Below are 12,727 nucleotides of genomic sequence, written 5' to 3'. Positions count from 1 at the left end.
AATTGTTTCCAATCAAAAAAATAAAAAATGCCTATTTTATATACAAAGGAAAATAAGTATGATTTATAGACACTTTTATATACTTCATTATATACCTATATATTTATACACTAAGCATAAAATACTTACAGTTCATCAACAGGAACATCTGATGCCAAACGCTGACTTGCCCACCTTATCACATAATAAGATAGTAACAAAATAGATGTACGATGCAGTAAGTTCTGTTGAGTGTGGAATAGCTGATCTCCTCCCAAAAGTATCTGAAACATGTCAATAAACATTAAACTGTAGTTAATTTGGTAACAAAAAAGGGACGTGGGGGCTCAGTGGGTTAGGACGCTGAGCTTGTCGATCAGAAGGTCGGCAGTTTGGCAGGTCGAATCCCGAGTGCCGCGTAACAGAGTGAGCGCCTTTTATTCGTCCCAGCTTCTGCCAACCTAGCAGTTCGAAAGCACGTAAAAATGCAAGTAGAAAAATAGGGACCACTACGGTGGGAAGGTAACAGCGTTCCGTGCGCCTTTGGCGTCTAGTCATGCCAGCCACATGACCACGGAGACGCATGTGCGGGGGAACTTTTACCTTTTACCTAATTTGGTAACATTGAGAAAGAAACAATGATCACACATAAATGTGAAAATAATTCAAGTTCAGTGCCAGAGACACCACACAGCAATTTATTAACAACTTTCTGCATGTTGTGCTCGTGTGCCAAATGACAATATTTATCCAGAAAAAATGGTAATTTTTCCATTACTGATCTATTTCTTGCCCTCTATCATAAAATGTGCCCCTAATGTTTTCCATAAATAGGATGTTTTAGGATTCCGAAGGATATTAGTGTTTGATATACTCACAGCATCTCCAAGCCGTAGTAAGAGCTGCTGTAAAATCAACAGGTCCCGGCAAATTAAAAACCGTGTCATGGACATCTTGTACACACACCGGCATACCATATTTACTGTTGTGCTACTGCCATAAAGTTGTGACAGATGCATGCGCACGTTTATGGGCTGAACTGTAGAAAGAGGCAAAAAACATGTATTAACTTCAGTTGCGTCTATTCAATCAGAATGTTGAGGGTGGGAAGGAGAGGCTAATGCTGTTCTCCTCTCACCAGGACTGAATCCTCTATCCATCTCAACATCTGTTTCATAGTCCATTTCCCGGATAAGCATCCCAATAACATTAACTGGACTTTTGATTTCTTGTAGTTTGCTGTGAATATCTTCCATCATATTTTCTCTGCAAAAATAAGTAAAATTTAAGTAGGCTGAATTAAGAGATTATTAAGAGATTATAGATTATGAAAGTGAAGTAATTTTGTGGCATATTACTATCTCGCAATGACTCTTAAATTGATATCTCGTATGTTGATACTTCCTTAACACATTATTCTGAAACTAGTTATCAAGACATATACTGTTCGTTAAGTGCAGATTAATAATTTCACACAGGACATGTAGTTACAGGGAGCATATGGCCTTTATTATAAAGGACAGCCCTTATTACAGAAATGTGCCCTTTAGATTTATTTATTTTCTTGGTTTTGCTTTGTAAAGCAGTTATAAACCTAAAATGATTTTTATCCTTATGAATCTCTTTCAAATATGCCCTCAACGCTGTCCTTTTATTTTTTCAAGAAAATGTAGTCACTATGCCTATAATTCAACTGTGAATTTATGTGGCAATTTTCTTGCTTGAGAGATTCTAGAGATTTAATACAAGGCTTTAACACAAAACAAAACGCCATGCTATTCTCCTAGAAAGCTATTGATTCAATTGTCTGATCAAACAAGTGAGCCTAATACAAACTTCCAAACTTTAAGAGCAAAGCTCAAATCTTTCAGTTCTTTATCAAGAACTGATTAAGGCCTAAAGAAGTGGAACCTTAACACTGGAAGATTGCTTTTTTTAATAAGGGGCATCAGCTGCCTTTGCTTCCTGAAGGGAAAAGGCTCAATAAGATTTCATTTTATTAGCTGTATATTCTGAATTATCATTCCTTCTTTCCAGTCTCCCTCCACAGCTAGAAACCAGTAACTGAAAGTGAACCAAAGGTGCAACAGATTAGTGACAGGAATGTCTGTAATCATTCATTCATCATTCATAATCATTCATTCTGTAATAAAAGGAAGAACAACTCTTGTTGGGGAAAAATGCAAGTTAAAACTGCCTGGTGAAGATGCTGGGAAGATGTACTACCCATCCCCCCACAAAATACCAACTACAGCTTCCAAGGCCCTCACTCATGGCACTGAAATTCCGCAGCAAAATGGCTGAAATTTCTCTATGCAATTTCAAGTCATTTGGGGGATTTCAGCAAGATTTAATGGTGGAATGGAATAGTTTGCTCTCAGGGTTTCTTGCTCCCATTCCTATCCTTAAACATGATAAAAGTTTACATACATGTTCATTATACTATTCCCTTTCAAGACAAGCAACATAACAAAAGTGCAAAATATTTCTGAATCTTTAGAATATATTACAACAATCCAAGCATGAGATAATTATTAAGCCACTCGTGGTCATGGTCAAAATAAATACCCTCAAGAGAGATATGTAAATACATCTAATCAATTCAATGCTGCAAAGGAAATGAGCAAATCAATCTTTATATGCACATGTAGCTCAAAATCCAGGCTTACGTGTCGTTAGCAATCAAGTCTTTAAGGATCTGTTCAGCAGCTCTCTCTGGAGACTGGAGACGGAAGCAAGCCATTTCCATTGTGAGTGCCATTTCCACAGAAACCGATTCTCCAATTAATCGAAGGCACTGGAGAAGACTCAGAAGATCGTGAGAAAAATCAGATTCTGCAACAAGATGATTATGTTCACAATTTACGAAAAATAAAGCAGCTTTTTGTAGTGCATTCTAAACTGGCATAAAATACTACGGTCCCCTTCATTTGGTATGTCAAATAAAAGCCCAAATAAGATGAAATATGTTTCTCAAGATCCTATGGTGAATGATGCTAGAGACAGTACATTTTGCATATGTCAACTCAGTCTTGCAATTAGCCATTTTCAAGGAGATTTGAGGTAACGGCTTCCAAATCCTTAGGCACAGTATAAATTAATCTCTTGAAAATGAAGAGAAAAATCTAGGTCTGATAGTAAAAGTTTTATTTATCTGGTTTAAATTAGACGATAGCCAAAAACAGCTGATCATGACAGTATCCCCAGAAACAAACAGAACATTAAATAAACATCAAATAAATAAATAAAATAAACATTAAATAAATGTTGGAAGACAATGAAAGATACTCCAACAACATCCCCCCTTTTGGTTCTTTGGACAAACAAGAGAAGTAGAGTATAAGTAGTGTCCACATTCTCTTAGAAAATATAAAGAACATTCCTAAAAGGGGACAAATATGAAAGAAGTTCATAAGATAAAAAAAACAACTTTGCTTTACAGAGGAAAACTCAAGAACAAAACCAAGCAAATAATAAATCTGAAGGCAAGCATTTTTGGGGAAAAACAAAAACCCCGCCTTTTATAATAAAGATTACAGGTAGTCCTTGACTTATGACCACAACCGAGACCAAAATTTCTGTTGGTGAGAATTTGTTATGTGAATTTTGCCCCATTTTACGACCTTTCTTGTTACATTTGTTAAGTGAATCATGGCAGTTTTTAAGTTAGGAACGTGGTTGTTAAATAAATATGGCTTCTCCATTGATTTTGCTTGTCAGAAGGTCACAAAAGGTGATCACACGACCCCTGAACACCACAACCATCATAAATACAGGACAGTTGACAAGCATCCGAATTTTGTTCAGGTGACCATGGGGAATGCTGCAATGGTCTTCAGTGTGAAAAATGGTCATAAGTCACTTTTTTCAGTGCCACTGTAACTTCAGTCACTAAACAAACTGTTGTAAGTCGAGAACTACCTGTTTATGGTTGCTCTACGATAAGTGTTCTTATACATCCTATAATATTGGTACCGTAAAAACTGCTGTACATCCTGTAAGATTGTTAATATAAAAGCTTGACCAGTGAGGAAAGCATACCAATGTATATATACTGCTCAAAAAAAATAAAGGGAACACTTAAACAACACAATGTACTGTATTTAATAGTAGGATGTCTTATCTTGTGTTCCCTTTATTTTTTTGAGCAGTATATTTCAGGCAAAAAGATTTTACCAAATTTGACAATCTGCGTTCCAAGTTGGCAGAGATCTGATGTAATTACAGTTAGTCTTTTGACTTACAACCAGTCACTTAATGATCATTTAAAGTTACAACAGGCTCAGGAAAAGTTACTTATAACTCCATCCTCGGTTATGATTGCCACACCATCCCCAGTCATGATTGTATCTTGTGCATTTGTTCACACTTACGACCTAACCGATTGCCAAGCATTCGTGTGATCACCATTTGTTGTTGAGAGTGTGGTGGCGCATCAGCTTCCTCTGTTCCTGGAGGAAACTGATTATCTGGACCCGTACCAATAGGGTTTCAGGCCCGGATACAGCACGGAGACGGCATTGGCCGCGCTGGTGAATGATCTCTGGAGGGCTCGGGACAGGGGTTGTTCCTCTGTCCTGGTCCTATTAGATCTCTCAGCGGCTTTTGATACCATCGACCATGGTATCCTACTGCGGCGTCTCAGGGGGTTGGGAGTGGGAGGCACCGTTTTACGGTGGTTCTCCTCCTATCTCCTGGGCCATTCGCAGTCGGTGTTGACGGGAGGGCAGAGATCCGCCCCGAGGCCTCTCATTTGTGGAGTTCCTCAGGGGTCGGTTCTCTCGCCCCTCCTGTTCAACATCTATATGAAGCCGCTGGGTGAGATCATTCGTGGTTTCGGGGTGAGGTATCATCAGTACGCTGATGATACCCATCTTTTTCTTTCCACCCCGAACCAACCCAACGATGCCCTCGCCGTGATGTCCCGGTGCCTGGAGGCGGTCCAGGTCTGGATGGGGAGAAACAGGCTTCGTCTCAATCCCGCCAAGACTGAGTGGCTGTGCATATCGGCATCTCGGGTCAACCAGACTATTCCATCTCTAACGATGGGGGGTGAGGTGTTACCCCCCGTTGATAGGGCTCGCAACTTGGGCGTCCTCCTGGATTCACGACTCAATTTTGAAGACCATATAGGAGCCGTGACCAGGGGGGCTTCTGCCCAGGTTCGCCTGGTGCGCCAGTTGCGACCCTATCTGGACTGAGATGCCCTATGCACAGTCACTCATGCGCTCGTGACCTCCCGTTTAGACTACTGCAACGCTCTCTACATGGGGCTGCCCTTGAGGACCACTCGGAGGCTTCAGCTGCTGCACATTGCGGCCGCGCGAGTTGTGATGGGGGTTTCCCGATACTTCCATGTAACACCTCTACTCCGCGAGCTGCATTGGCTTCCGGTTGCCCTCCGGGTGAGATTCAAGGTGCTGGTGATGACCTATAAAGCCCTAAATGGCTTGGGTCCGGGATATCTGAGGGAACACCTGCTGCTGGCATCAAGTTCCCTTCGTCCAGTGCGCTCCCACAGGGAGGGTCTTCTCAGGGTGCCACCGGTAAGAGATTGCCGGCGGGTAACACCCAGGGATAGGGCCTTCTCAGTGGGGGCGCCTGCCCTTTGGAACCAGCTGCCAGTGGAGCTGAGGACTGCCCCCGACCTCCGTTCATTCCGCCGGGGCCTGAAGACCTGGCTCTTCGAGCTCTCTGGCCCAGGCTGAGGATTAATCTTATTTTAACTGGGGTTTTATTTATGCAGGGACAAATATATTTTTTTAAAATTTGTATTTAACTTTTGTATCTTGGTTTTTTTTTAATCACCCTGTAAACCGCCCTGAGTCCTTCGGGAAAGGGCGGTATATAAATGTAATAAAATAAATAAATAAATAAATTTGCAACCTTATTCGTTACATTTATATACCGCCAATCTTGTTGTTTGGGGAAAGTCAATAGGGAAGCCAGCAGGGAAGACTGCAAGCTGCTGCCACTTGCTGAAGGAACTCCCTTCTCCTGTGGGCTGAGGAAAGATGATTCCTGCAGTGGACTGGAGAAAGGGAACTTGGACCCTGAAGATCTGAGCTATGTTTCCCCGGCCCACGAGAGTTTCCTTCATGTATGTTCTCTTTCAACAGGTAGCTCTTTCCCTTTGCCCCCTTAATGACCACAACTGGGAGAGGCAGGGTTGTGCTCATTGAGTAGAGTGGTCACATGGATATCTGCTTAAAAACCACAATGACTTCCAACCAAAATTCTGGACCCTGAATTGTGGTTGTAAGACAAGGACTATCTGTAGGAAGGCAAGAGAAATAATTGTTCTATTGCGTTCAGACCACAGGGATCAGCTTTGCTAATCCTGATAAAAAAAATTTTTTTAATTTAGACTAGTATTGGAAGAAAGATTTTGAAGAGATATTATCCAGTTATTATTTTAAAACAATTGCTTCTAAGCTCTAAAGTACATCTCATTCAGCCTGCCTTTTGTTAGAAAAGTAATGCACAGTATAAAAAAGGAACATGGAAAATGGAAAATCTTCTTATGGAATAAACCTGGGGAATGAGGAGTGAAGAGAGCTGGGTGGGATTTTTTTCTTCTTCTGCAAAGCTAAACTCAGATTATAATTTTGAAAATCACAATAGTAAATAAAGAGGGATGCTGAAACCATTAGCGCAACCCTGCCAAAATTTAAGAATTGGTTGGAACTGAAATAACGTAAGACAAATAGTAAGCTCCATCTCTATTACCATCTAAGCCAGCACTTTCAACTTCATTAATCAGCTGTTCGTCAGGCAAGAGATAAAGATGATCCATTAAGGAGCATGGCACAAGAAAAGAAAAGTAACCCTGTGGGAAACAAACAAACCCCCAGCTTAGTTTCAAACAGCAGAAAACAACGGTTTGTTCTTATTTCAAATCATACAGGTAAGTAAAATATAGCTGCAAATATAAAACGCATCTGTGCAAACTGCAAAGCGAATACCTGCCATCAGGATGGCTGTTCATATTCTCCGTCTTAAAATATGTTTTGAAAATATTAGAAAATAGCAGATAAGGGTAAACAACTGAACTATGAGGAAAACAATCAAATTATCTTTGTAATGGTTTCCATGATTTCCTGGAACTTTTTAAAACTATGGATTGTCCCATTTATTTGGGGAGTGGCGAAGCTCAATACAAAATAAATTTTTTTTTAAAAAAAAAGGCAAAGCAACTGTGTTGACTGTAAAGAAAAAAAATATGTAAAACGTACGATCAGGGAATTCTTTTCTTAGGTCACCTTGAATGTTTACTAAATAAACATAGGTCTGAAAGCATTTTGTAGAACGCCAGACTTAAAAGACGTTGTTTCAATATCACACAATAAAGTTCGGGACCATTATGTTCTTTTAATAATGCTTGATCTTGAAATAGCCGGCTTCTTACCTTTTTTAGTAAACACACCATATTAGTATATTGATTCAAGAGAAGTGCGAGTGGTCGTGAAAGTTCTTCCTGATACTGAAGGCAGTAGGCGTAGAATTTTGACCAGAATTCTATTTGTAATTGTCTGAACTCTTCATGTGAGAATTCATATTCTGTCACGTTGCCCTGGAACTGGGAGAAGGGGGGAAGAAACAAAATAATTTGCTACCTATCGTTTATCAAACGACACTTGGCACTTTAATTCCATTAACCAATTAATTTTAAAATCATCCTCATTAGGAAGACTTCTTTATGTTAAGAAACCAGTGAACCTAGGCTATTGTCATTTCTACTAATAGCTGCAACTAACATTTCACAAAGCGGATCAAACTTCAATACAGTGTTCTAATTACTCTTAACCAAAAAAATAAAATTATTTTTATTATTTCTTATACTAAGCAAGAACTACAGAAAAGGATGAGGCTTCAAAATAATTGGCTGATTCAAACATAACACTAAGCCATAATCTGGTTTAATTCTTGCTTAGCGTTATGTACGAAATAACCCACTCAGTTTTAGCATTATATGTAGACAAGACTGTCATAAAATGTTCATATGGTTAAAAAGATAGGCTTAGGATCATGTATGGCAGACATGTCAAACACAAGGCCCCGGGGCCGAATCTGGCCCACAAAGTGGTTTCATGTGGCCCACGAAGCCATCCTGGAAACAGTGAGGGAACGGCCCCCTCTGCCTTGGCCCTGGCCCAGAGACCCTCCTTCTGCCAGAGACCCTCAGATCTGTCCCACTCCTGCCCAGGCCCCCATAGGCACCCTTGATGCAAACGATGTAGAGCTGGCCACGCCCACCCAGTAGGCCATACGCACTCTAGCCACGCCCACCCAGTAGGCCACGCCCACCCTGGCCATACCCACCCGGCCCCTTGAGAGCAACCGCAATGCTGATGCGGCCCTCAATGAAATTGAGTTTGACACCCCTGATGTATGGCATAACACAATATGTGCATTTCAGTCATAAAATGGTTAGAGGAGAAATGTGGCTGAACAGCAACTACCCCTCCATCCCACTCTACAAGCAGCCAAGAGTTAAAAAATAACTGGAATGATTCTTTAAAACAGAAATAAATCTAATCTCACCTCATCTTCTAGAGCGATAGTAATTTCTTTTTTCAGTTCATCCCATGACAGGTCTTTGTATCTCTCAGCTTGAGAAAAAATCTACAAAAATATATACAGAGAGTGAGTTACACTTCTTAAATCTTAAGTGTCACAATTTCATACATGTTCCTTTCACACAAAAAAGGGCAAACTATTTGTTTAAAAAAGGCTTAGAAGAGCAATGAACCAAGTTTTGATCATATCAGACTTCCTTATCAAGTTAACATCCATCTTATTTAATTAAAATGCTATCTCATGAGATCATTTTCTTGATTCTAATTTTCTTCCAAAATCTGATACAACAATAATGTTAGTCTTCCAGTGTCACCAAAGCATTCTTATACTGTTGCCTTAACCTTTAATTAGAGGCATTTCCTTCAAGACCATTTGTGGCTTCTGATCAGATTTATTACTAGTGTTTCGTCTTGGACTGTAAAGTACTTGTGGTATGAAATTTATTTCACTTCCAGTCAAACTCAGGGAGCACTGAGGACTTCACATCCAATCAAGCAGTTTTGTCGACATTTAATAAATAATAAACCTTTATTGTCAAAGTACAACATGTGTACATTGAGATTAGCTGAGCCTCCCCCCGTGCTCTCTCCCCCCAACACACAGTGACAACAAACCCTCCATCCTACCACACCATGTGAACCAACTACACCACACACCGGCCTCATTTGATTTCATCTGTTTCTTTGTGTGAAACTTAATAATGTAGTTTCCTGCTCTTGTGCACTTTTGTTATTATCAACATATTAATATTTCCTTTGTCACTCCAAAATTGCATATTATTAACATGCCATTTATTAAATTACAGAACTCACTCTATTTAGACGCAGTTATCATATGGCATTTTTATTAATACTAAAACTCTGTACTGACTTTATTTTGATTTCCTGTCTGAGAATAAAACGTTAGATCATCAAATAGTTTCTTTTCTTCAAACAAACCCTATTCTACTGCAATACTTTCCCTAAATTATCTATAATATCCTGTTTTACAAGTATATAATTAACTCACCTGATCAATAACCTTCTATTTTAATTCAAGTGCCTTCTCACATGTATCAACTTTTTTCAGAGAACTAAGCATTTAAAAACATATTTCTTCAGACACTGAAGAATACAGAAGTAAATTCCTACCACTTATGTCTGCTAAATGTTAGTTGGAGAGAATATGTTAACTTGTATAGGGAAAATTATTTACTTGGAAAAAAGATTTAACCATGCCCACTAATCAAATATTAGCTAATATTTTAATTTGCTAAAATTATGAAACAGGATGTTTTACACTTCACTGCACAATGGAAGCCCAGTTTAAAAATGTTTCTACTTACTAAGTACTACATATTGTGATTTGTTGCCCAATGATAGGATCCTGTAATTTAATACTATAGTTTATGCTTCAAATTCAGTCTGATCAACTGCTATCCAAGAGAATGCTATTTTCAGATGACACTAATAGAAGATCACTAAGAATTATGAATTGGAGAAAATTATTATGCTCTTTAGTTGCAATCCAACATTGCCATTTTGTGTCAAAAAAGATGTAAACTGGTTTTTTACTTTTGCTTATTTAGCACAAATTCCCCAACAAATAATGACTGTTACTCACCTGTAAAGCTTTAAGCAAAGCTGCATTTGTGAACTGACCGGGCAGGAAGATAGCCTCTGTAAACGTTTCCTGTAAAGAATCACTAGAATTGGTATCAATTCAGATTTGTATGATTTTTTAAAAAACTAAGGTGTGATGCTATTTTTTTGCACTAAAATTGTGAATGGCATGATGCTTCACAGGCTCTCAAATCTGTCGAGAATTGGAATGTCAACAGCCATATCAGATATAGTATATCTCATTTTAACAGACATTGAAGCAAATTTTCCTCATTTGGCAAAATTTGGGTGCAACGGCTACATCTTTCTAGAGAGTCCTCTGAAATAATAGGCAAATCTACTGAATCCAAAGTAGACAGATAAGACATTTAAATTTACATTAAATTACATTAACTTTGTGTGATTATGCCCTTTTTCAAATGATGTAAATCACTGTTAATATTTTCATATTTAACGTATTTGGGAGTAACAAATGCCCCATCTTTCAAAATACACATGGTTCTTGATCTACAACCATTTTGTTCAGCGACTTTTCAAAGTTACAACAGTGCTGAACTGGTTATGACCATCCTTAAGTTCTGGTTAACCCAGTATCCCTGCAATCACATGAACACAACTGGGGTGCTTGGCATCTGCTTTGCACTTTGGACTCACTGCAATGGCTCACAATCACATGATCACCATTTGCAACTTTCTCTGCTGGCTTCCCCAGAAAATGTATGGGGAAGCTAGCAGGGAAGGTTATAAGTTGCTGGAATGTTCCCCACCCTGCACTCTCCCCCCATCCCTTTGGTGCTCACACCAGCTACTTGTGCGCTGCCACACACCTTCCCCAATCCATCACACACCTCCATCACACTCAGCACTAATCCGCACTGCCTTAAATAACCAGATTTGTTGATCTTGTTTCCAGCACAACCTTTGGCATTCAAATTCATTGTTCAAATTGGAGGATTTCTATTATATTACACATACATTTATAGTACAAGTAAGATAAATACAGCACTACAGTGTCCATACTTAATTCATAGGGTTTATTTACCCTGGGATCCTGGTCATCTCGTATATTCACTTCTTCAGCTGGCAGGGGCTGAACAGAAACTTGGTTCCACTGACCAGCAACATTGCTAAAACAAGACTAGATTATTTCAGTCATATAAATACACACATACACACATGCATAAAAAGACTATGTTCCAGGTAATCATCATACTTTACCACATTGTCCCTTTTCCAATTCAATGCTATTACAGTTTCTAGAAAATGAGCACACACATTTTGCCGTGCTGTCATGACAACCTCTCTTTTTTTGTGTGTGTGCATACACTGTCAGGTTTTTCTATTACTCCAATGGTACACACTCTTAGGCAAGCCCCCACGTTCCCACTCTGGCACTGATGCATTAGCCAACAATTCCCTTGGTGCCCATTAGGTTTCTTGCTGTTTTATGAACTATTTAATAGGAAATAATCCAAGAGGCAGATTAGCTGCAAAGCAAAACACTAATTAGAAACATACAGGCAGTCCTCGACTCACAAACCACAATTGAGCCCAAAATTTCTGTTACTAAGACAGTTGTTAAATAAGATTTGCCCTAATTTATGACTTTTCTTGCCAGTTAAGTGCAGTTTTAAGTTAGTAACACAGTTGTTAAGTGAATCTGGCTTCCCCATTGACTTTGCTTGCCAGAAGGTCGCAAAAGGTGATCACATGACCCTGGATACTGCAACCGTCATAAATACATGCCAGTTGCAAAGTTTCCGAATTTTGATTATGTGACCATGGAGATGCTGCAACGGTCATTAAGTGTGAAAAATGGTCATGAGTCATTTTTCAGTGCTGTTGTAACTCTGAATGATCACTAAACAAATGGTTGTAAGTCAAGGACTACCTGTAATCAATTATCAGTGCCACTGGGCCTCCCTTACGTCTTAGAAACGTTGTGAGAAATTCAAATGGTGGGTATCTTCAGCCTAAAGCCTTATTTGGAAATGCTTTCTCCTGCCTAGTTAACCAGACCACTATAAGCTCGGGTAATAGAGAACATACGGCTATGTAATCTAATCCTATTCTAAAGCTTCTAAATGCAGAGGAGAATAACCTTTGGCTCAATGTCATACAATGTATTTATTTTGAAACATTTTCAATAAAATATTCAACACTACATTTTCTTTTAAAGAAACATATTAAGCAAATGTAACAACTGAGGGGAATAAAACCTACTGCTCAAAATTGATGTATTTCACGGTCGTTTGATTTTCATCATCATGCCAAAGTGCCCAGATCTCAGAAGTGGTTAAAGCAAAATCAATAAGTGTCTCCTAAATAAAAACATAAATGGATTAAAACAACAAATAAATTATAAGAACAGGTTATTATGTTAACAATGTAGAATCTACTGATTGAATTAGAAGGATTGTACATATAATTTTTCATTGCATTATCCATGCTCAAGTAAGAGGGAAGGTAAGATAGCTGTATTAAGCCTTTCCAGCTTGAAGAGGATTACCCAGGATCCAGGACCTGCGTATTTATTTTTATCTGAAACCCATTTGATCTCCATTGAC

At 38.9% G+C, this 12,727-nt stretch overlaps 1 protein-coding gene across 4 annotated transcripts in view; it reads right to left on the bottom strand.

The window, feature by feature from the left end:
• Nucleotides 1-12,727, bottom strand: part of NUP160 (nucleoporin 160) — a 43,507-nt gene that overhangs the window by 19,239 nt on the left and 11,541 nt on the right. For all 4 annotated transcript variants that reach the window (XR_014027626.1, XR_014027627.1, XM_081336936.1 and 1 more), the window contains exons 9-18: nt 12,384-12,481; nt 11,203-11,287; nt 10,162-10,230; nt 8,524-8,604; nt 7,388-7,558; nt 6,709-6,808; nt 2,649-2,814; nt 1,118-1,245; nt 858-1,018; nt 130-263 (exon numbers count right to left, since the gene is read on the bottom strand). Coding sequence is in view for 2 of the 4 variants with exons in the window: in XM_081336936.1 (XP_081193062.1) it covers nt 130-263; nt 858-1,018; nt 1,118-1,245; nt 2,649-2,814; nt 6,709-6,808; nt 7,388-7,558; nt 8,524-8,604; nt 10,162-10,230; nt 11,203-11,287; nt 12,384-12,481 (1,193 nt within the window). In the remaining 2 variants the exon portion in view is untranslated. The remainder of the gene's footprint in view (nt 1-129; nt 264-857; nt 1,019-1,117; nt 1,246-2,648; nt 2,815-6,708; nt 6,809-7,387; nt 7,559-8,523; nt 8,605-10,161; nt 10,231-11,202; nt 11,288-12,383; nt 12,482-12,727) is intronic.

This window comes from Vipera berus, assembly GCF_964194415.1.
Source record: "Vipera berus genome assembly, chromosome: 1".
Lineage (NCBI taxonomy): Eukaryota > Metazoa > Chordata > Lepidosauria > Squamata > Viperidae > Vipera > Vipera berus.
Note: the sequence above shows the minus strand (reverse complement) of the source record. Positions and strands in the feature narration are given on the sequence as shown.